Source organism: Saccopteryx leptura, chromosome X (assembly GCF_036850995.1).
Source record: "Saccopteryx leptura isolate mSacLep1 chromosome X, mSacLep1_pri_phased_curated, whole genome shotgun sequence".
In the NCBI taxonomy this organism is placed as follows: Eukaryota; Metazoa; Chordata; class Mammalia; order Chiroptera; family Emballonuridae; genus Saccopteryx; species Saccopteryx leptura.
In genome coordinates, this window is record NC_089516.1 from 34,384,870 (window position 1) to 34,407,040 (window position 22,171).

The following is a 22,171-nucleotide window of genomic DNA, read 5'->3' on the forward strand; positions in this document are numbered from 1 at the left end:
CTTCAGTCCGCGACCCCCCGCGCCACTGCGCCTGACCCAGCCCCAACTGCTTCTCCTCCTGGGGCTCCCACCGGAAGGAACAACACCCCCTGACCTGGCTTGGCCCTTCTCCAGAGTCTGTCTAGGCACCTTCCTGCCTTGGGCCCCTCAGCCTGGGGCAGAACCTGAGACACATCTCTCCCTGATGTCTTCCCTCCAGCCTGGCACACATTGCCACAGGCTCGTCCCAAGGAATCTTCCATGCAATGTGCCCAAAGCACCCTTCCTTGGCAGCCTGCACCTGCCCCACCCAGGTCCAGTCCCCAGTACACATGGCTCAGCAGCTGCTCCTGCACAACCCCTGGGGGGCTTGTAGGGCTCACCGTCAGGGAGCCCTCCTCTCTTCCCCAGACTCCAGCCTCAATTCTGGTCGCAAATTCCCAGCCCCCTGCCAGCTCCCCCAGCCTTTGCTTAATTAACTCGGCCCTCTAGCACCACTCTCTACACCTCTGCTTGTATAGCCTTTCTCCCTGGCCTAAGGGTCCGGTTCAGGCTCTAGTCCGTAGCCTTCAAGCCCCTGCCTCTTGGTGTCACCCCACACACCCCGCACCCTTGCAACCCTTGCTGCCTTTTCCAGATGTACACTCTGCCCGCCTGCTTAGCTGCGCCCCCTTGCGGGCCGCCGTCTGGGCGCTAGGCCTCTTCAGCTCCGCTGTGTCCCCTCGGGGCCCCTCCTCCTCCTGCAGCAGCCCACTTCAAGGCCCCTGCTTCGTGAAACCTTTTCAAAGTCCACTCCCTTCCGCCACCATGGACCTTCACAGATCTGTAGCACACACACTTACAGCAGCTATTTCTCCCTGGGGCCAGCCAGCTGTGCTCCCAGCGCGAGGTGCTGGAATCAGTGAGGAGCAGAATACCGTACGGAACTTTCCAAAGCTGCACAGTCCAGCCCCCCCCCCCCCCCCCCCCAGATCTTGGGATCCTTTAGGGCTGGGTGAGGTCGCACCAAAGAACTCCATGTTTAAGGAGCCCATCGGGAGGGTCCAACTGGCTTCTGTAGCGGGGAAGCGGGAGGCCGGGTTTCTGCCTCGTTCCTCTTGGTGTGCCGAGCACTTAAGCCTGTGTGGCCAGGGAAGAATGTCTTAGGCCTGACAGAACAGTGAGCACTGGGTAGAAGAACAGGAGTAGCCTTTGCGGTCAGATATCTAGGTCTTCCTATTGCCTTCTAGCCACTCAGCTGTGAGCCCCCACCCACCCCGTCCTGGCCCTGATGGGCTCTTTTTGTCTGTCATGCAGAGCCTGAAACCAGCTTGAGCCACGGTAGGGGTGGGCTGGGAGGGAAAGCAGCAGTGAACTGAAGGTGGTGAGCCTAGCTTTTCTAGCAGCTGAGAAGCAGCCCTGTCCTGATCTGAGGCATCTCAGGGGAGGTCAGTAGTGCCCCGGCCACCTGTGTGTCTGTGTCTTCTGTGTGCCTGTGAGCTCTAGGGCAGGGGTCCCCAAACTACGGCCCGCGGGCCACATGCGGCCCCCTGAGGCCATTTATCCGGCCCCCGCTGCACTTCCGGAAGGGGCACCTCTTTCATTGGTGGTCAGTGAGAGGAGCACATTGACCATCTCATTAGCCAAAAGCAGGCCCATAGTTCCCATTGAAATACTGGTCAGTTTCTTGATTTAAATTTACTTGTTTTTTATTTTAAATATTGTATTTGTTCCCGTTTTGTTTTTTTTTACTTTAAAATAAGATATGTGCAGTGTGCATAGGGATTTGTTCATAGTTTTTTTTTTTATAGTCCAGCCCTCCAACAGTCTGAGGGACAGTGAACTGGCCCCCTGTGTAAAAAGTTTGGGGACCCCTGCTCTAGGGTTTGCCACTATTGCCCAGGTAGTAGAGCAGGTCCCTGCTGTCAGAGTCTTGGACTTTCCAAGCTGTTCCAGCTGCCAGTGTCCATGTAGACACTGGCTGATCAGCTCTCTGCTTTACACAAGAGGAAGTGGATCCCAGAGAGAAGGGACTTAACTAAGGTCACCAAGGAAGAGTGTGGGCATGCTAAAGACCAAGTCTCTGTCCCCTGACCCCCTGGTATACTTCCCGCCCTCTCCACAGAGCCACTCATTCTTCCACGAGCTCTTGACTGTCATGTCACATTCATGTCAGCTTCACAACAATGCTGGACCAATCGGTTACTTTAGCTCACTTTTTAACACTGTCTATTCTTTTTCATTCAAAATACCTGCTTGGAAAACAGAAATAAAGTCCCCCGGGTTGTATGTGTACCCCAAGCTAAGAGAAACATTCTCTAGAGAGTTGGCCACAGATTTCTGGATTTTGTGAACCACAAAATCGCTCCCCAGATTTTGGAGGTCAGAACAACTTTTTATGTTGCTAAGCGAGGGCATTTGTAACTGCTGCTTGCTCTCACCATTACTTCATACTGACATATGAATGCACCAGATGGTTACGGTGCCATTTCACAATAGAAAAGAACTTGAAACCCAGAATGTGGAGCTTTTTGGAGTGCTCATGATGTGGTGTGTTTCACATTCTGTTATAAACTAATGCAAAGCTTCAGCAGAGTCTGGACTTCCAGGGGTGGAGGATGGGTGACAATTTTGCAGGGTTTTGTCTGATGTCATCATCGCATCAAAGTGCCACACAGAGAGGCTAAATCAGAGTCAGGAAAGGCATCTTCCCCTCTGTCCTCACCTTTGCCCCAGGAAGAGTCCCCTCTGGAGACAAACCTGTCTCCATGGCCTTAGAAACATCTGCTCAGTCGAAGGAGGAGATGCTACCTCCCCCCTAAAGAGACAGTGACATCATGGTATGGGTCATCTTCCTTCAGTGTGTTGAGTCACACTGAGTACTGTGCCAGCCTCCTGCGGGGGCTCAGTATGCCTTACTCACAGGTCTCAGTCCTGGTCGTGAGGTCCCCCTGCTCAAGCATGGGATGTGCTGCGCAGAAGCGGGGTCAGCAGCCCCCAATAAGTCTTTACGCATAACAATAAGTTACATGGCACGCCCTGGACTGAAATGGCAGACATATTCATTTTGGTTGGGGTATGAGGAGTCTGTGCACTCAAGCTGCCTTCTTTCAAGAAGCCTGGTCCCATGTCAGATACTCCACTGAACCTGCTGGTGACCTCGTAGCCACTGCAGGGCTTGAGGGTGGGGCAGGTCCTCGGGCCCGAGGCAGATAACCAGTGCACTCCAGGCTCCAGAAATGCATGCTTGCTTTGCTCTTCCCGTCATCCAGTGAACTATAGAGCACTTTCCAGAAATCAGACCCGCCTACCAAGACCAAAGACTCCCCCTACCCTGCCAATCCCCGCTCCGAGGGCATTCTCAGAAAGGTGGCTGAGAGTGCGCCACCCTGGGCTGGCCTCCCGGAATCTGGGTACATGGTTTCCCAACGGTGGGGCGTTCACTGTGGCCACTCAGTTGCAGTTCCTTGGAACCCCACACCGGGTCTGATCCCCCCTTGGGCCCGCATGCCAGTTCAAGGCCCCCAAGTCAGGAGGTCCAAAGACACTATGACTCCCAGAGAATTCACCCGCATGGTTCTCATTTTCGGAAGACTCACTGCGTTTTTGATTCCTAGGAAGCTTAAAAGGTGGGGGACAAAGCAAAAGCTGTGTCTGCTCCCCAGAGTCCAGGCTCTCTGTCCTCCTCGCTGCCGTGCTCCTCCCCCCTCTTTTTAAATTCCTTTCTCTACTGAGCGTTCCCCTGGGTGCCCCTCAGTCACTGGGAGGAGCCACAGACAGAGAGTGGTGGCCACACCTAATAGAGGAGAAGCGCATTTGGGCAGGGTGAGGTGCAGTATAAACAAAGGACGGGCTCAAAGAAGAGCCCCTGTCCCCCCTGCCCTGCCATGAGGGAGTTTGCCACAGGGACCCTTGTTTTTAATAAGAGTGTGTCATATCCCTCAGGTATGTTGGGGTGAAAAAAAGATTGAGAACCACTGACCTAGGATAACAAAGTATTGCCAGACACAGGTATTTATTGACAAGTAGCTTGCCATGAGCTTACTGTGAATGCAAATGACTAAATGTTTGCAGTGTGCCTGGTTGTTAACCACCCGCCCTCCAGGTCTCCTGGGTGCTAACCATTTTGCTCAGCAAACCCTCTCTCGGTGGATGACACAGAGGCCGACCCGGGTCATGGCCACAGCCCCCTCCAGGGAGCTGGGCAACCTAGATGAGGCTTTGCTGTCATGATATGTGCCCAGTATGATCCCTGTCCTCGCCCAGCCCCTCCCCCATGCAGTAGCCTGGACAACAGTGCAAGCCAAACTTTATCTCATTTTCTCTCCCACAGATGGAGGTAGTGAGTACCTTCAAGAGAAGCGGTTCATTTCAGGGTGCTGTGCGCCGGCGGTCTTCGGTCCTCAGCCAGCTCCATGACGTAACCAATCTTTCTACCCCTACTCACGTAATTCTCTCTGCTGCCAATCTCACCAGTGCCGCTGGGAGTGAGTCTTGAGTCCCCTTTTCTCTCATAAATGGCTTCTCTGGGGGAGAAAAAGCCTCCCCAACTCTTCCTTCTCTTTTTTCCAGTCTTGCATCCTCCGCTCACCGTGGCTTTTCCGTTCTTTCTTTATTGCCCTGTCCAGTCCTTCCCGCCCAGATGGTGTGTCTCTCGAAAGCCATATTCTCTTATGAAATGTACTGAATCCATGGCACGGCTGGACTTTCTGTCCTTTTCTTTGTTTGTTTGTTTTTTTTTTGGTTTTCATTTGGTGCTCTTCCTGTCATTGGTTTTCTTTTCTTGAACTCGTTTGCATTTGCTGATGGTTCTTCATGAATTTGGGCTGCTGCTGCTAGTGGTGTCTGGGGTCAGGGTGGGGCCTGGGTCGGTGCTCGGTGGGGCAGTAAAAGGGAGGCAAGCAGGCTCAGGGCCACCTTCCAGGGCTGGAGGGGAAGGCAGGCGCCTTTTGGGCATCACTTGCAGCGGAAGAGCCCAACCCACCTATTTGGGACTCAAGTGTCAGTTTCCAAAACTCTCCTTAAATGGTTCCCAAAGGCACTGGACCTATGTGAGCTTCAGGAGGCCGCCTTCACATGCTCCCAGGTGGGCTCAGTAGTGGCCAGCTGCTCCCGCTCAGGTACTACCTGCCCCGTAGACCCTTGGCCTGAGTCCCTCCGGGTATTTGAGGTGCTGAGGGTGGACTGCAAGCCGGAGCCCTCCTCACGCCCCGAGCCTGCATTCTATATACTGCATTTTCACTCGTTCCCAACGCACCTTTAGTCTCTCCAGACAGGCCTTGGCATTGGAAGGTCTGAAGCTGATCTGATCTGGTCCCCCTTTCTCCATCTTCCTTTGTGAAGCTGGGAGAAATCAATCCCCTTACTATGTTCCAGTGAAAAGTTCCTGCCATGTCCTTCATATTTGAAAGAGAACCCAGGGGCTATCCTAAAGAAGTAGAAACTTCCAGAATTGCTCACCTCTGTTCACAAAGACAAAGGGCAAGCCACTCGACCATGGAACCCACCAGCCCAGGGAATGGTATGGGCCCCCTGCTCCCACCCAAGGCAGTCTGCTTCGTGTAACAAACTTGAGATTTCAAAAACCAAACAGTAAACCTTCAAGTATGAGCCCAGAGTCCCTGCCAGGATGGTTCGATGCTACCTCTCTCCTTTCCTTCCAGTGAGACCCGGCAGCTCTCACCTCCGTGAACACACCTTCCCCACAGACGGCAGTTCGTTAACCACGTCGTTTCCCCCACCAGACCCTGGGATTTTCTTTTGCTTGATTTCATCTCTTTTCTTTTTTTCTTTTGTCTTGTCTTGTCCTTTTCCTTTTGTTTTCTTCTTCTTTTTTGTTTAATTTTTTTTTTTTAGGAACTGGTGAGAGGTCCCAATGGGGGGCATCCCTCCTCCTGCTAAAGCTGTCATTTCAGGCCACTCTGCCCTTTAAAGAAGGGATGTGAGCTGCACTGGTCCCCTCCGGGCCACTTTCTCCCTCCCCTTCAGAAACGGTGCACACACACCCCTTTTCCAAACCACAGGCCACACACACCTCTATCTCCCTCTCACACTCACTGGGCCACCCACCTGGGCCACAACTACTGGCCGACAGACATCCCAGGTGAACTAGAAAGTTCTGGCCTTGGCCCAGAAAGACCACCCCACCACTGCACCCAGAGAGGTCTGCAGAGTCTCGGCCACAGTCAGCTAAGGACAGAAACGGTGCACATCCTCCTAGGGGCATCTCAGCCCGGCCCCGGCTGGGCAGAAGCACCTTCCTTCCTGGGGACAAGGGGACGAGGGGGGAACGGGCCTGTGTGAGCAGCACACCCTGACCTGCTCCTATCCCTTCCTCCCCCTTGACTCTGCCCGCCTGTTCCTTTGCCATCTCTCTGCGCTTGCTGTCTGCCCTCCTGCCTGTCTGCTGACGTGAGCCCACACCACATGCCCCTCAGGCTTACTCAGTAGCTCTAGCCTTTTGCCGCCCCCGAGCCAGCCCAGGCCTCCCGTCCGTGCTCCTAGTGAGGATGGCTGGCTCTTGGTTCCCTCTGAATTCCTCTGGCTTTCTCCCTGGGGACAGCTTCTCCTTCTCTGTCGTCCCTTGTTCTTAGTACCTTCTTTCTTTCTGCAGCCCCCTGTCCCCCCCACACGCCCCCTTCCTTCCCACTTCCAGGAGCCCAGCAGTGCCACCACTCCCACTGGTCAGGAGCCACTCCAGGGGGACCTCTGGCACTTAGCCAGAGGGCCACTGTCCCCTCCACACCACGTGCTGCTGGACAAGGAGCAGGGAGCGGGGCCCAAGGCGGAGCTGAGCAGCTTCTGTCTGAGGAGGGCGTTGATGTGACAACAAAGGGCCCGATGCCCTGACTTACAAGGGTGGGCCTAGCAGGGTCAGCCCAGTTAAGTGGCAGCACCTCAGAAAGGAGCCCACTGTGGAGAAAGATGCTGTTTGGAGGACCAGGCAACACCAGGGAACACACCTGCTTCTGGAAGTCGCTGGCCCAAACTGCTTCCTGCCATCGTCACTGTGTGGCAGATTGGTTTGGGACTCTGAACCAGCCCCCAGTCCAAGCTGCGAGGACCCCAGAAATCACCAAACCCAGCACCCTCATCAGGGAAAGGCCTAGGAGAGTGGGAGCTAGCCCCAGATCTTCACCCTCTCTTGGAACTTGCTAGAAGGAAGGCAGGTTACCGGCCATGACCGAGCTCCCAGCCTAGCTAAAAGGCAGCATTGTAGGAGGTGCAGTGACCACAGGTCACAAGGTTTCCTAAAGAAAACCCCCGACTCTTGTGCAAAGTTTCCTGTAGTTCTTGCCCACTTCCCAGCCAGTCTGCACTTATCCCACGTGCTGGGGCAAGTCTCTCCACCACCCTGGGCCCGCACCACTTCCAGTGAGAATTTCAGGCTCTCCAGACGGAAGGCCCAGTGCAGGGCGTGGACAGGGGGCCTGAAGGTCAGAGTGATACATGACCTCTCTCACCAGTGCAGGCCCGAGCACATGGTACCAATGCAGGAAGTGTCTGGAGAATGTCCTTGGAACCAGAGGGAGAGAAGCACTCCCCAGAGGGGTGACCAGGGGAAGCCAGAGAGGCTGTGAATTTTTGAGACTCAGCATGTCCTCATCCATACCTGCCCACCTTTATAGCCAACCTCTAATGCCCCAGACAACCCACACCTGTGTACACACATGTACCTTCGTCCTTTCAGGACTCAGGAGTCCCAACACGGTCCCTGCTCCCACGGTGCTGCACAATCACCTCCGAGCTCCAGGATGGCCTTGACTGCCTCCTCCCCACACGCACAGCCACTTCTCTACCCTGCCTAGCCTGGTGCGCCCTCCCCCTCCCCCATCATGGCTATTTCATTCTCAGCTCAGAGTGTATTATTCCCCTTCATGGCCACCACCTCATTTCATGAGAGCCTCAGCTGTGGCCTTGAGGCTGGCCCATATGAGTAGCTCAGGAAAAAGCATTCTTTAATAACCATTTTCAGTCTTTTCAAAACCAAGAGGGGACAACATCTTATCCTGCCTTGGTATGTCAGCCCGCCCCACCTCTCATTCTTGCCCCAATCACATCCCCCAGCTGCGTATCAGAAACCCCAAGATGTGGCCAGAGATGAGCAGCAAGTCCAGGGCACTGGAGAGCTGCCTCCGGGTGCGAGCCGGCCCACACAGGCACACCCAGCCCCTCCCCGCCACACATCTAAAGCCTGTTCCCTGCCAACCTGCCCCAATGGCCCTCCATTCCAACAGGCAGCTGAGCCTGGCCCGACCCTTCCTGAAGCAATGCTGGGCCTCTATACTCAAACGTTTACTGTGACAGTGGCTCATGAGAGGGCTTCTGACCCAACCTGGAAAAAGTGACAGGGGTGGTAAGATGTGGCCAGGAGGGCTTCCCCGGGCTGCTTAGTTCTGATTAACCACGCAGGAACCAGATCACGGCAGTCGCTTTATTTTAATTGGCTTTTATAACCTGTCCAACTGTGCAAAGCCAGGCCAGGTGAGCCCCCCACGGTTTCCTTGGACACACCCTCGCGGAGCCCAGAAAGAGCATACTCATCACACACTCACAGAGCAGCAGCTCCCGTCAGCGAGGCAGGCCCACAGAGGAAGAGGCGGTCTCGTGTGCTCCTTTCTTAGGAAGTTCATGGATTTAGAGCCAAGTCTCCCCTCTTGGGTTTCTGGGAATAATGTTTTCGCATTTCTTTCTCGGCTATCTCACATTGTCCACACTGTCTCCATACGAGGAACAGAATCAGCCCGGCCCTTTCCGAGCCTTCCTGCAACCACAGGGAAGGGCCGTCCAGGCGATTCTGAAAGCACATGGCAGCCCACAGCCTAGGCCAGACCCCGGAACCACTACTCTGAGCTCTCCCGGCAGGCATTTCCAGGCTGATTCCCAAGGCTGGGAGCCAGGGCCCAGGGAGCTCACGAGGCTTATCTGAAGCCTTGCCGCTGGGCGTGCTCAGGATGAGAGACAGGACAAACCCTCTGAAAAGCCCGGGACTCACCATGCCTGGGTCAGCTCAACGCAATGTCCTGTTTACATTAGTAGCACGAGTCTGGCTCTCCCGGTCCGGGGCCACATGCTTACACACAAGATAGGAGGCAACTTGCACAAAACTCACCAGCATTAGTATTTGGCTTGCCGACATTCACAGTGCTGTGTCTCTAATTTGGTTTAGACTCAATCCCTCAGGGAAAGGGCCAGCTCTGGAGATTGCATTTTCAGATTTTCTAATCCTGTGGCAAAGAAAGGGAGCCTTCCCCTTGCTGCCCCTTCAGTCGGGGGCACATCACCCCCAGCTCTTTGTGTTGCTTTCAAAGTAATGGTTCCCCCTCACTTACAGGAACGTTTGGGATCTGGGAAGTCCTCAGTTCCCGGCAAACAGTTCCCATAGCTCTCCCTGGCTGCTGTATCCAGAATTTTCTCTAAACCCAAAGCCCAGATGCCAGGGGAGTGATGGGTCCCTTCTTCCTGCAGAAGGTCTGGATGAGTGGTTGGTACAGAGACAGGCGTGTTTGTCGAGTGTGTGGGGGCTTTCAGGGAAGAGCGGATGGGAGAGCAGGAGTCAGAAGAATTCTGGGAGCCTCACAGTGAGGCAGAGAGCGTGGCGACACCCCGCCAAGCCTGCTCTTCTGACAGCACGGGGTGGGAGGAGGCCAGAAGGTGTCAGGCCCAGTTTCCGTTGTTATTGTCGTCATCATTGTTCAGGAGCCTTTGCTTTTATTTTTCTCTTCTCTTCTTTTCCTTTTGTTCCGTTTTTGCATTTCTTTAATGGGGTAGGTGTTCCCTCAGTCCTTGGCTTGCCTCCCTTCTCCATCCCCACCACCACCTTCATTGCAAACTCAAGTCAGTGAAGTCAAAACAAAAACGGGGCACATGCACTGTCAGCCGTGACCATCACCCCTTCTGCTTGAGCCCTGACCATCTAGCAGTAGTAGGGTCACATGGCGGAGTCTGACATAAGCATCCTTTTTGCTTCAGCTCGGTGTGCCTGGGGTGGTCCTGTGAGTCCAGAGTGTCACCCACTGTCCCCACTAACAGAGCTTACAGTTCAGGTGAAGGCTGGCCAGGGCTTACATGCAGAGGCACGGGGCAGGCAGCAAATACAAGCAGAGAAGCTAGTTTACATCAAGCGCAGATGGTCACAAGCCTCCAAAGAGAAGAAAGCAGAGCAAAGAAATGTTAGGAGCACTATTTGAGATAAAGGTTGTCAGGGACAGCCTCTAAGAGGCTGGCTATGTGAACTGAGTTTCAAATGAGAAAGGGCCAGCATGGGCTGATCTGGCAGAAGGACAGCCTAGGCAGGGGACAGGGCAGGTGTCGTGGCCAGGGGTGGGGGTAGCTCAGGCTAGCTAGTTAGTGAGTAGAGAGCCACCGGTCTGGTGAAGCCATCATGGCAGACACATGCCAGGCCCCCTGATGTCAGCACCAGCGCACTGAGCCCCTGCGGGATGCAAGTGCCGTGCTAGGTGTTGAGTACGTCAGTGAACCAGACAGACAGACCCCTGCCCTCAGGGCCTCGTGTCCCAGAGAGAGGAGACAGGAGAGAATAATGGGATGTGTGAGATGTTTAAAGGTGAGCCATGTTGGGGAGCAAGTGAAGCAGAAGGGGTGCAGGGGTGCTGAGGGAGACAGGTGGGTTGCAACTCTAAGCAAGGAAGGAGGTGAGAGGGAGCCATGAGGTTCACAGAGGAAGAGCCTTCTGGCGGAGGGAACTCCCAGTGCAAAGGCCCTGAGGCAGGGGTTATACCGGGTGGGCATCCGTGAGGAAGAGACAGGAGGCCTCGGCCAGAGAGAACAAAGGCAGAAGGTGGAGAGAATGGCCTGAAGCAGAGGTTTTCCTTTGAGTGAAACAGCTATTGCAGGGGTCAGACCAGCGGAGGGTAGAGCATGCTCTGGCTTCTGTTTGAAAGGATTGCTCAGGCTGCCACTCAGAGAATAGATTGTAGAGGTCTAGGCAACAGCAGGAGGACCAAGGAGGAGGCGTGGAGGCAGGGGGTAGAGTGGAAGAGGCAAGCAGAGCTCTGAGTCTGGAGGTAGAGGTGTGAGAGTGGTTACCAGGGAGCTGATATGAAGGCCATGGCAGACAGTAGCACCTAGGAAATGCATGAATGCAGATGAAAAAGAGAAAAGGCCTGGGGCCCTTGGATGTGAGAGGCTACGGAGAGGAAGGAGGAGGACCTAGAGACCCCAGTCCGGCTGGGAAACAGAGGTGTGGTGTGGGGAGCACTGAGTGCCCAGCGGGGAGGTTCCCAGGGAGTGGGGGCAGTAGAGAACAGGGTGAAATAAAATGGGGGTCGTGATTACCAACGACTCTCTCCAGGGTGTCACCAATAGGAGACTTTGGCACCAAGAGAGAGTCTCTTTCAAGATAGGACAAATGAGTAACCTAAACAAGGAAGAGGGAGATGGCTCGGGCAGCATCTTGGAATGGGTGCAGGGGCCAGGGTGAGCACCCAGGCAGTAAAGAAGGAATCAGGATCATGGGGGGACATCAGGCCTCAGATGAGAGTGAGACAGGAAACTCTAAGGGAGCTTCCCAGTCCCACTCCAACCTGATCTTCCTCAGCCTTCCCAGATGCCTCAGCCATAACCCTAAGACTTCTTTACTGGAAAATGATTCTTTTTTTTTTTAATTTAAGTGAAAATAGGGGAAATAGATATTCTCTCACATGTGCCCCAACTGGGATTCACCTGGCAATGCCCCTGGGGCCGATGCTCACAAACAAGCTATTTTTAGTGCCTGAAGTGGGGGCTCCACAGAGCAATCCTCAGCACCCGAGGACAACATGCTCAAATCAATCGAGCCATGGCTGTGGGAGGGGAAGAGAGAGAAAGAGAAATAAGGTGGAGGAAGAAGGGAGGGAGAAGCAGATGGTTACTTCTCCTGTGTGCCCTAACCGGGAATCGAACCTGGGACTTTCACATGCTGGGTCGATGCTCTACCACTGAGCTAACTGGCCAGAGCCTTGGAAAGTGCTGCTTATGTCTCTCTCTCTAAATTATCCTGCTGAGATGTTTGGAGTCCCCACTGGCAAGGTGGAGGAGGAAAGGGTATGACTCAATAGTCAGAGAGAAGGGACCCCAAGAATGTCTGCCACACAGGTAGGAGCTTGGAAAAGATAGAGGGACCAAGAAGGTGGGATCTCTGCCCACAGGGCTGTGGACCCTAAGGGGCCTCCAGGGCCCTGGAAGACATGGCAGCAGCAACAGAGGCGGGGAGGGTTCCACCATGAAGACGTTGGGAACTAGGGGCCACAAGACAGACACACTGATGTATGGCACTGGGGACAAGTGTGCAGGTGCCTCCGAGGTGCAGCTGGAGCCCTGCACTGGGAAGGGAAGACTGGGAGAGGGTCAGGGCCAGCAGGGGCCAGCCCCTTAGCATCTGAGGAGAGGTGAAGGAGCAGCAGGCACATAATCTAGCATGCCGGGAAGGGGTGGGCCCTGGCTGCAGACTCAGTTGAAAGTGGTACAGAGGGTATATTTAGCATCAAGGTGGTCTGTGGGCTGCAGGCATCATTGACAGACAGCCTTGAGGGTGGTGAGGTCCCTTTAGGACTGGTAGAAATGGAGAGGTGACCTGAGGACCCTACCTGAGCCCCCGGGACCATCCCAGACCAGCAGACAGTACAGGTCACGTGTTGGGGAAAGGGACTGGTTCCACTCAGCCCTCGCTGGCACTCGCTCACCTCCACCATGGGAATGTCTCTGTACCCTCTGTGCAAGCTTGGGCTGCCAGGGCAGCTGTCTCTTAAACATGTTTGCCGCTTCTCACCAAGCCAGTGTCTCAGGGATTGATTATGTCTTTCAGCATTGAGTGGCCTGAAAACCCCCCATCATAAGACAAATGGCAACCCCTTTGTTAATAGCCCACGATTAGAATACAGGGGAACAAAGCCTGAAGGTCAGACTCTCAGGATGGCACAAAGCCAACTGAAAACCCCAACCAGCAGAATGTTTGAGCAGACAGCCGTGGCATCCCCAGTTGGTGATTGAGTGGCTGCTCTGTGCCAGGTCCGAGTGAGAGGACCAGCTTAGCAAAGGGAAGGGTGTAGCCAGAGTCACCGGATCATTGCTGGCAAAACCACCACAAAAGGCCCCCGGGGTCAAAGGCAACAGCTTGCAGCTTGCTCTCATTTCTGTGACTTCAGGAGTGTGGCCAACAGCTAGAATAGGTACTCCACCACCACCACACAGCCACGATAGTGGCTCCCCCCAAATTCTGGTACCAGAAAAGGCCCAAATAATGAAGATCTGCAATGGCTAGAAAAAGTATACTCTGTTTCTTTTTATTAAAAATGTCAAACAATGCTCAATTTCTGTGTTACCCCTATCTCCAAAGTTAATCTGGGAGAATTCAGGAACGAAGTGTAAATAGATGGCTGTCTGAGTCTGGAAGATGTGATTTCACCTAATTCAGAGAAAGCCCTAACTGGATTTAATATATGGAGGTAGAAAATTCCAATCTTATGGAGCTCTTTGGCTCACTATTTTGCACTTGAAAGACTGTGAGGTTTGCCTGGTTTAAACTGATCGAGGAGCCCTGTGTTTAGTGGAGCAACACTGAGGGTCCAGCTGCTCGAGTTAAAAGGGACTTATTGTCAACAATGCGATTCATGGTCTAAATGAGGAGGCGGCAGACTTCTCCTAAAACGGGCTTTGCTGGCCAGGTCTCTGTCCCAACAATACAACTCTCGCCTGGGATCTCAAACACAGTTATAGACAATGAATAAATGAAGGGCGTGGCTGTGTGCCAATAAAATTTTATTTACAAAACTAGACTGAGGGTCAGAATTAGCCCTTGGGCCACAGTTTGCCAACACCTTATCTAAACCAAGAAAACCAAATCCTAGAACCTTGGACCTAGAATGACTTTGGAACTGATGTGTTCACTCACTCACAGAAGGAGGGGCTGGCTTCTCCATCTCAGCACAAGGCCAGCTAGCTCAAGTGGGGCCCAGCAAAGGCCTTCTTATTGACTCTGGCTTCTAAAAGCAAGAGGGAGCCCAGGCTGAGGGGCCAGGAAGTAAGCAAAGAGAGGCAGCAACTCTGTGACTTGTAAACCTGATGAGACTTGAGCACACATGTAAGGTGGAGCACCAAGGAAGGGAGGGGTCAGAGAGATGGGGGCGGGGCTAAGGGTGGGAGCAGGGTCTTGCAGGAGGTGCAGGGGTCAGAGGGTTGCCATGGCCTGGGAGCAGGGCATTGTGTGAAGCTCTTCCCTGTGGGGAGTTATGCTGATCTGAGATCTGCAGAGCAAATGGTAGTGGGGTGGCCAGGGAACAAGGCGTAGAAAGGCCTGATTGGAAGGACTGAAAGAGGTTGTCTTGGAGACTGAAGAGGAGAAGAGCACAGCATGAGAAAGGCTGGAAGGGCATGCAGTGCCAGATTGCAAAGAGCTTCTGGTGGTAGGAGATGCATGGATGGAAGGGTCTTCTAAGGGAAATGATGACCCAATGAGATGTGCCCAGCCACCAGCCAGGGGGTTGGAAAGAGACACAAGGAACTGCCACAGCTGATCAGGGCATCTGGGCGAGACAGGCTTAGTCGAAGCAAATAAAAAGTGGGGCCATTTTCTGTCTTGGATGCCTCCAGATGGGGAACGGGAAGGCTCTCGAGCCCGGAGCTCTGTGGAAGGGCCTGGACCACAGTCCGGGGTTATAAGCAGATGAGTTCCAGAGCCATGTCCAGGGCTGGCAGGTGGACCGCGGGTGTAGACAGAGAAGAGGAGGGCCAGGGCCAGGCCAGGGCTCTGGGGCACCCTGAGACAGAGGAAGGGACAGTGGAAGAGATGGGGCCAGAGTAGCCAGTGAGGTAGGAGGGGGGCCAGGCGTGGCCAATGTCAGGGAAGCCAGAAGTTTCCAGAAAGGGACAGTCTGCTGGGTTGAGTGTGCCTGAGGGATCAAATACGATAGATACACAGAAATGGCTGCTGAACTTAGCAGGGAGACTGATGGCCAGTTGGGTCTAGGCATGGCAGGTGCTGGCTGTGACCAGGAGATCTGGGAAGGCCGAAAAGAGGACCCTAGAGGGAGACCCAAGAAAGGTTGGCAGTGTAACCATAGGCTAGGGACTTTCTCTTACCAGGAAGTTCTTCAGATTTTCTGGTAAGAGAAAATAGAGAAACCACTATCCAGCATTCTCCCTCTTTCAGATTATCTTTCTGTTCTACCAAATTAGAATTCAGATGTGGGAGAGACCCCCAGATTAGCTAAGCCAGTCCTCCCCCAGGGCAGGGAAAGGGGAGGTAGCAGCCAAGAGTCCAATGTTTCTGTCACTCTTGAGTTCCAGAATATCTGCCCAGGCCAGTCTAGAGAAAGCCACTGCCACTTGTACCACATGTGGATCAGTTGACAAGACTGAGACCCAAACTGAAACCCTTACCACAGCCAGGCATAGCCACCACAATTGCTCCATTCCAATGGATGACATCTGTCACACAGCGACCCCCTGCCATTGATGTGGGTGGAACTTGCTGGCACCAGTCTGCCATTGATTGTCTCCTTTCTTTTCTTCTCTCTCTCTCCCTCCTTCCTCGCTCCCTCCTTCCCTCCATGCTCCCACCTCGGGCCCCTGTCCCTCCACATCTTGCTCCAGATCCGAGTGGTGAAAGCATTCCGTAGCTCGCTCTATGAAGGCCTGGAGAAACCGGAATCCAAGACTTCCATCCATAACTTCATGGCAACGCCTGAATTTCTGATCAATGACTACACCCACAATATTCCGCTCATAGATGACACCGACGTGGACGAGAACGAGGAGCGCCTGAGGGCCCTCCCAGCCCCATCCCCCAACCAGAACAACAACGCCATAGACAGCGGCATCTACCTGACCACGCATGGCACCAAGTCAGCTACCTCGTCAGTGTTTTCTTCCAGACCCGGGAGTCCGCTCCACAGCATGGAGACATCCCTCTAAGCATAACTGCTCTCAGCACGCGCACCCCTGCACACACGGTCACCCAGGCAGACGTACAGCCTGCAAAGAGGGCACAGCCAGGGCGGCTGAAGACATTGCTCACACAGCACTTGCAAGAAGCCAATCCATTTAAGGCTTCTTACCTGGGACTGAGAAGATAGAGGAGGAGGAAGGAAAAACTAGAGGACAAAAAGAGCTGTGTTCCCCTCTTTTTTTCTATCGAAGCTTATTTTTAAATGAACACTACAATGCCACTAGATGTTTGTCATTTGGGCTGTGCAGTGGGGCAGGGGGTTGGTTTGGGTTTGGTTTATTGGGAACTTTATTGCATCCAGTGGAGAGCACTTGGATCAACAGATTCACAGAAAAGGAAAACAGGCAAGCACTGCTTTGCAGGTGGGAAGGACGCCCCTACCCAGACAGCCCACCTGAGGGAGCTGCCTGCAAACGTGCCCAAACCGCCAAGCACCCAGGACATTTGTGCAGTCCCTGTGTGTGTGCGCGTGTGTGCGTATAGACATATACGTACATATATGACCAGATCCATATTTAAGGAATAAGGAACTATTTACCGGCATATTTCCATTCCTCTTATTAGGTGTTTTTATTTTGAAATTTCATTATTTATTGTGCCAATTTTTTTTTCCAGGGAACTAGACTGCAAGAGCATTTTTTGTTGTTGTTTGCCCTGCTCCAGGCTCCCCTTCTCTTCCCCTCTGTCGTCCCTCCTCCTGTCACCATTCCTGGCAACGTCACCATTGAGATTCCCAGTAGAAGGTCAGGGGAGGGAAGGGGAAGGTTAAGGTGGAAGCAGTTACAATGGGAACATTTGCACTTTGAGACCCCTGCCTATAGAGGGGAAAAAAACCTTTTTGATGGAATTTTTATTTAAAAGGAAAATACCAAAGTATCAATGAGAATGACCCCTTCCAGGAGGTAGAAGGGGAAGTTTTGCTTTAAGCTTCCTTTGGCTTCAACTCCAATTCCAAGTGCTGAATTCTGGCTGGTGGGCTTTCTTTGTCCAAGATCCAACTTCAAGAGCATGAAACTCTGCTCCTTTCTGCCTCTGACCCCATGGGGGACCTGAAAAGAGGGGGTAGTGACAGTGACAAAAGTCAGACAGAAAGCAGTGAAGAAAGAGGTACCATCAAAACCCAAGAGGAGCTGACCCGGCCGCGGTGCAGACAACGGCCCTCTGGGCGCCTCCAGCTGGACTCCCACTCTTCGCTTTGACAAATGCCAAGAAGTTGGCGCTGAGGCACCCGTGAAGCAACTGGGAAAAGTTCTTGGTCACAGCCCGCCAAAGCGCTCTTCCGAGCCCAGTCTTCTTGTTCAGAGACAACCATGACCCATGATAGCATGGAGTTGTGTCTGCAGACGACTACTGGGAGCCGTGGCACCTCGTGGCTATTGCTCTAATTCCACCTGTGGCTCTTTTTCATGAGTCTGGAAGGCTGAGGAGGTCAGCTTCACCACATCGGCTGAACACCTGGTCTGCAGGTGGGGAGAGCTGGGCCTGGGCTCCCCAGATGGTTCCCTCGGGATCCTCTCCTTGCATTGTAGGCACCCAGTGTGCCAAGCCTCAGTTTCCCCGAATGCACCCTAGCCAGGGAGAGAAATGTAGAAAAAGCAAAGGTTCTTTTACCATCTGAATTCATGTCTCACGTTTTTCAGAGAGGCAGTTGGGGTCCAACGACAGCTTCTCTGTGTGCCTGTCACTTGAGCCTGGGGTTGAGCCACTGGGGGACAGCTGGGAACTGAGGGACAGAGGGTCAGGATGGAAACCGCAGGTGCAGATGGGCACACTCAGCAGTTGGGCAGCAGTTGGACTGGTGGCAAGGCTGGTCCGCCCGTCACGCCCCACTCCATCCAGCGCCCACCAGTGGGGTCTTGTCTTACCTCCATCTGCATCTGTGGGCACCCATGCTGGCAGCCAAAACATGATGGGGCTCCACTATAACATGAGTGCCACGTCACCCCTGAGCAGGAGTAGTCAAATCTCGGGCAAAGGAATTTCGGTTAGAAAAGAAAATCCCACTTAAAATGCCAGCTACAGATAACTTAAAGCCATCCCTTTTTTTCCAAAGGGCACATTGAGAATGTTACCCATTTGTAAATTGTTCCCTATGTCCTTGTTTAAACAACCACAACAAAAAGGGCAACTCAATTTGTTGAGGGTCTGTGTGTTCTTAAACAAGAAATAAAATTGGAAATGTTCAACCTGAAGAAGATAAACTCCATAATGCTACACTCATGGGCTTCTTTTCACTGTTGTAGACACATTGATAGAACAAATGGTCCATCTATATTTAAAAACCCTCGCTGCTGCTGTACAAAGTTGCCTACTGTACGTGTCGACTGTTTAGTCCCTAGGTTGCCTTTTTTGTGGGGTGTGTGGTTCAAAATGGGGGGCCATGACCTCGGATTGTTGCTCTGGTTTCTGTCATCTTCAGGCCGAGGGACCTGTCCCATCAGGGGGCCCCTCTCTATAAAACATTATATTATATGGAATGGCTTGGTCAACTGTGTTCAGTTATTAAATATGTTTTACATTTTTATCTGCTTGTTATAAAGATAAACAAAAAATATCTTAATGAGGAAGACCACAGATGCATAATAATTTAAAGTCTGTAGTTGAATTTCCCAATTAAAGACTAGACCAAAATTTCTGTGTATAAAAAAAATGAAAGGCTCCTACAATCCTGTTCTGGATAATGTGTGTGATTTATTGTTTGGTGATTTCTCATCTGGAACAAAAGAAAAGTGTCTTCATCTGCTTCGCCCAGCTGGGTCAAGCCCTGGCAGTGACACAGTTCCCCTGAGTGCACGACCGCCTTTCTAATCCTTATGGAAGGGGTTCCCCCATCCCGTGGGGTCAGGGGTGTTCCTGGCAGAGGTTTGCACGGTGATCCTGTAACTGTCTTGACCTGGAAGGGCCTCTCCTAAATGTCTACCCTGGTGTGTCCTCAGAGGATGGTGGGGGTGGGGGGACTAGAGATGATCACAATGACCCAACACCAGCATCTTGACACACAGGTAGACCCCCTCTTCGTTTTATTTTAAAATATACATAATATAAAAGTGACCATGTTGGCTCTGGCCAGTTGGCTCAGCGGTAGAGCGTCGGCCTGGCATGCGGGGGACCCGGGTTCGATTCCCGGCCAGGGCACATAGGAGAAGCGCCCATTTGCTTCTCCACCCCCCCTTCCTTCCTCTCTGTCTCTCTCTTCCCCTCCCGCAGCCAAGGCTCCATTGGAGCAAAGATGGCCCGGGCGCTGGGGATGGCTCCTTGGCCTCTGCCCCAGGCGCTAGAGTGGCTCTGGTCATGACAGAGCGACGCCCCGGAGGGGCAGAGCATCGCCCCCTGGTGGGCAGAGCGTCGCCCCTGGTGGGCGTGCCGGGTGGATCCCCGTCAGGCTCATGCGGGAGTCTGTCTGACTGTCTCTCCTCGTTTCCAGCTTCAGAAAAAAAAAAAAAAAAGTGACCATGTTAACCGTTTTAACGAGTTCAGTGGCATTAGGCACATTCACATTGCAGTGCCCCCACCCATCTTCAGAACTTTTCGTCTTCCCAAACTGAGATTGGCCCCATTAGACACTAACTTCCCTCCCCCCTCCTCAGCCCCTGGCACCCACCCTCTCCCTTTCTGTCTCTATGAGTTTCACTCCTCCAGAAACCTCACAGAATGAAACCATACTCGTACTTTTGTGACTGGTTTATTTCACTCAGCATAATATCCTCGAGGTTCATCAATGTAGGGATATGTATCAGAATTTCCTTCCTTTTTAAGACTGAATTACACTCTACGGCACGGATAAAACACGTTTTGTTTATCTGTTCACCAATAATGGAAACTTGGGCTGCTTCCACTTTTTGGCTGCTGTGAGTACTACTGCTGTGAACACGGGTGTACAAATATCTGTTTGAGTCTCTGCTTTCAATCTGTTTGGGTATATACCCGGAGCTGGAATTGCTGGATCGTGGCAACACTATGTTTACTTTTTGAGGAACTGCCAAATTGTATACCACAGTGCCTATACTATTTTATTTTATTTTATATTTTATTTTATTTTTAGGGAGTGAGAGAAAGAGGAAGGGAGAGATATGAGAAGTATAACTCATAGTTGTGGCACCTTAGTTGTTCATTGATTGCTTCTCATATGTGCCTTGACCGTGGGGCTCCAGCCGAGCCAGTGACCCCTTGCTCAAGCCAGTGACCTTGAACTCCAAGCCAGCGACCTTAGGGCTCAAGCCAGTGACCATGGGATCATGTCAATGATACTGTAGTCAAGCCAATGATCCCACACTCAAGCTAATGAACCCGCATTCAAGGTGGTGACCTCGAGGATTTCAAACCTGGGACTTTAGCATCCCAGGTTGACGCTCTATCCACTGCGCCAGTCAGATACACCTGTACCATTTTATCCCCGCCCCCCTGCCCAGTGTCCCAGAGACTTTCTCTTCAACCGAAATCCATGGGAAAAAGGCCTGTTGTTTCACTCATTCACTTGCTCCATGGGTCATTCCCCTATTCATACTTTAATTACTAGGTGTCTGAACACCTGTGCAAGGAGACAAGACATCTGTGGTCTGTGGCCCACCCCCTCCACTTTACCAGCAGAGCCACAAAGTCAACTCCAGCCTGAGACTTCCCAGTGACAACTGCAGAGACGGCACCAAGACTCCCAGCATCTCATTTTCTCATATTTCTATTTCTCCACTCTGGCCATCACCCTCTTAGACTTGGTAGTGCCAGAGGATACATTTTCCAGGGAAGGTGCCAAGAAAGGAGAAAAATTGCTTCTCAGTTCCCTCCCAACCACCAGAATCTATATTTCTGAAAAAGGCAAAAAGACAAATAGCTAAAAACTGCAAACAAGTAACGAAGAGCCCTTGCTTCTTCATTGATGTGTAAGTCCTTCTTGAACCATACAGCTAAGTAAGTCTAGATTGAGCCAAACACCATATCAAGATAGCACCTTCTGGAGAGATATTATGCTCCCCCAAAAGAATCATTAATTTGCGTCTGTGGATTCTGTTTTCCACTGATTCACACTATCAAATATGACATGGGACAAAACTGGTACTTAGCCAAATGGCTTGAGGCAAGGAAACACTACAACACCCATCCTCCCTCCCACAAAGCCGGCACCATCTTCACCACACAGTGACACCCTGGGACCGAGGGCACATACTGGTAATCTGGGGAAGGCCCACATAGGAGTGTCCCGGGGCTACTGTAACAAAGTTTCACAAACTAGCGGAGTTCAAACAGCAAACATTCATCCTGTCACAGTTCTGGAGGCCAGAAGTCTGAGATCAAGGAGTCGGCTGGGCCACACTTCCTTCAAGGCTTTGGGGATGATCCTCCCTTGTCTCTCCCAGCCTCTGCTGGTGCCTGGCAATCCCTGGCGTTGCTTGGCTCATGCCTACATCACTTGTCCCTGCCTCCGTTGTCACGTGGCCTTCTCCCTCCGTGTGTTTCTCCTCTTCTTATAAGAACACAAGCCATGATGCGTTAGGGCCCCCTCTCCTATGGGGTCCATATCACCTTGATGACATCTGCAAAGACCCTATTTTGAACTCAGGTCTCACTCCCGGGGGGGTTGGGATGTGAACACCTTTTCTGGAGGATGCGTTCACTCCATCGCAGTCGGAAAAGAAGAGATGGGGCCAGCACCTCGTAGGACCTGGATGCCCTCCTCTTTCTACCAGGTTGACACGCTGAGTAAGGCTCCGCCATTGGTCACTTTACAGTAATTAAAATGTGCTCCGGACTACGAAGTTCCTGGAAGCTTCAGGTTCTAGAAAACCTCAGTCTCCCATTGCTGACATTTTTGAACCTAAAATAAAGAATATGGGAAGTTGTGTATCTTCAATCCCCATTACTTTTTACAAAAGTCTCACTAATAGAAGCCAAAATGAACAAACAAACCAAAACTACCCTGTACCACTGACTTTATATCTATGGCCGAGTGTCCCTACAAAGCAGGGCTGGCATGTCACATATTCCCAGTGTCACATACATCCCGATACTTTCTCTTCATCTCTACTCCAATGACAATACACACTGAAGGTGGAGGCCCCAGCCTATTACAGGTGCACAAACAAGCAAGCCAAGGGATTTTTTTTTCTTCTTTTTGTTTTTTCTCCCCCAGCTCACCTTTTTTTTTTTTTTTTTTTTTTGTCAAGGGATTTTAAAATGGCAAGCACAATCTGTGATGACTTGGTCCAGCCCACTCAATTTATAAAGTGGGAAACTGAGTCCCATAGAGAGCCACTCGCCTGGCATCTAGTAATC

The 22,171-nt window shown here is 52.3% G+C and overlaps 1 protein-coding gene across 8 annotated transcripts in view; it reads left to right on the forward strand.

Annotated features, from left to right (window-relative positions):
- The window catches only part of ATP2B3 (ATPase plasma membrane Ca2+ transporting 3), a 74,364-nt gene extending 55,826 nt beyond the window's left edge, over positions 1 to 18,538 (forward strand). For 4 of the 8 annotated variants that reach the window (XM_066356190.1, XM_066356193.1, XM_066356192.1 and 1 more), the window contains 2 exons: positions 4,292 to 4,378; positions 15,550 to 18,538. In XM_066356190.1, the coding sequence (XP_066212287.1) occupies positions 4,292 to 4,378; positions 15,550 to 15,870 (408 nt within the window). In that variant the 3' untranslated portion in view covers positions 15,871 to 18,538. Of the gene's footprint in view, positions 1 to 4,291; positions 4,446 to 15,549 lie in introns of all 8 variants that reach the window. The other 4 variants (XM_066356197.1, XM_066356198.1, XM_066356194.1 and 1 more) reach the window with 2 other exon arrangements.
- The last annotated feature ends 3,633 nt before the right edge of the window (positions 18,539 to 22,171 follow it).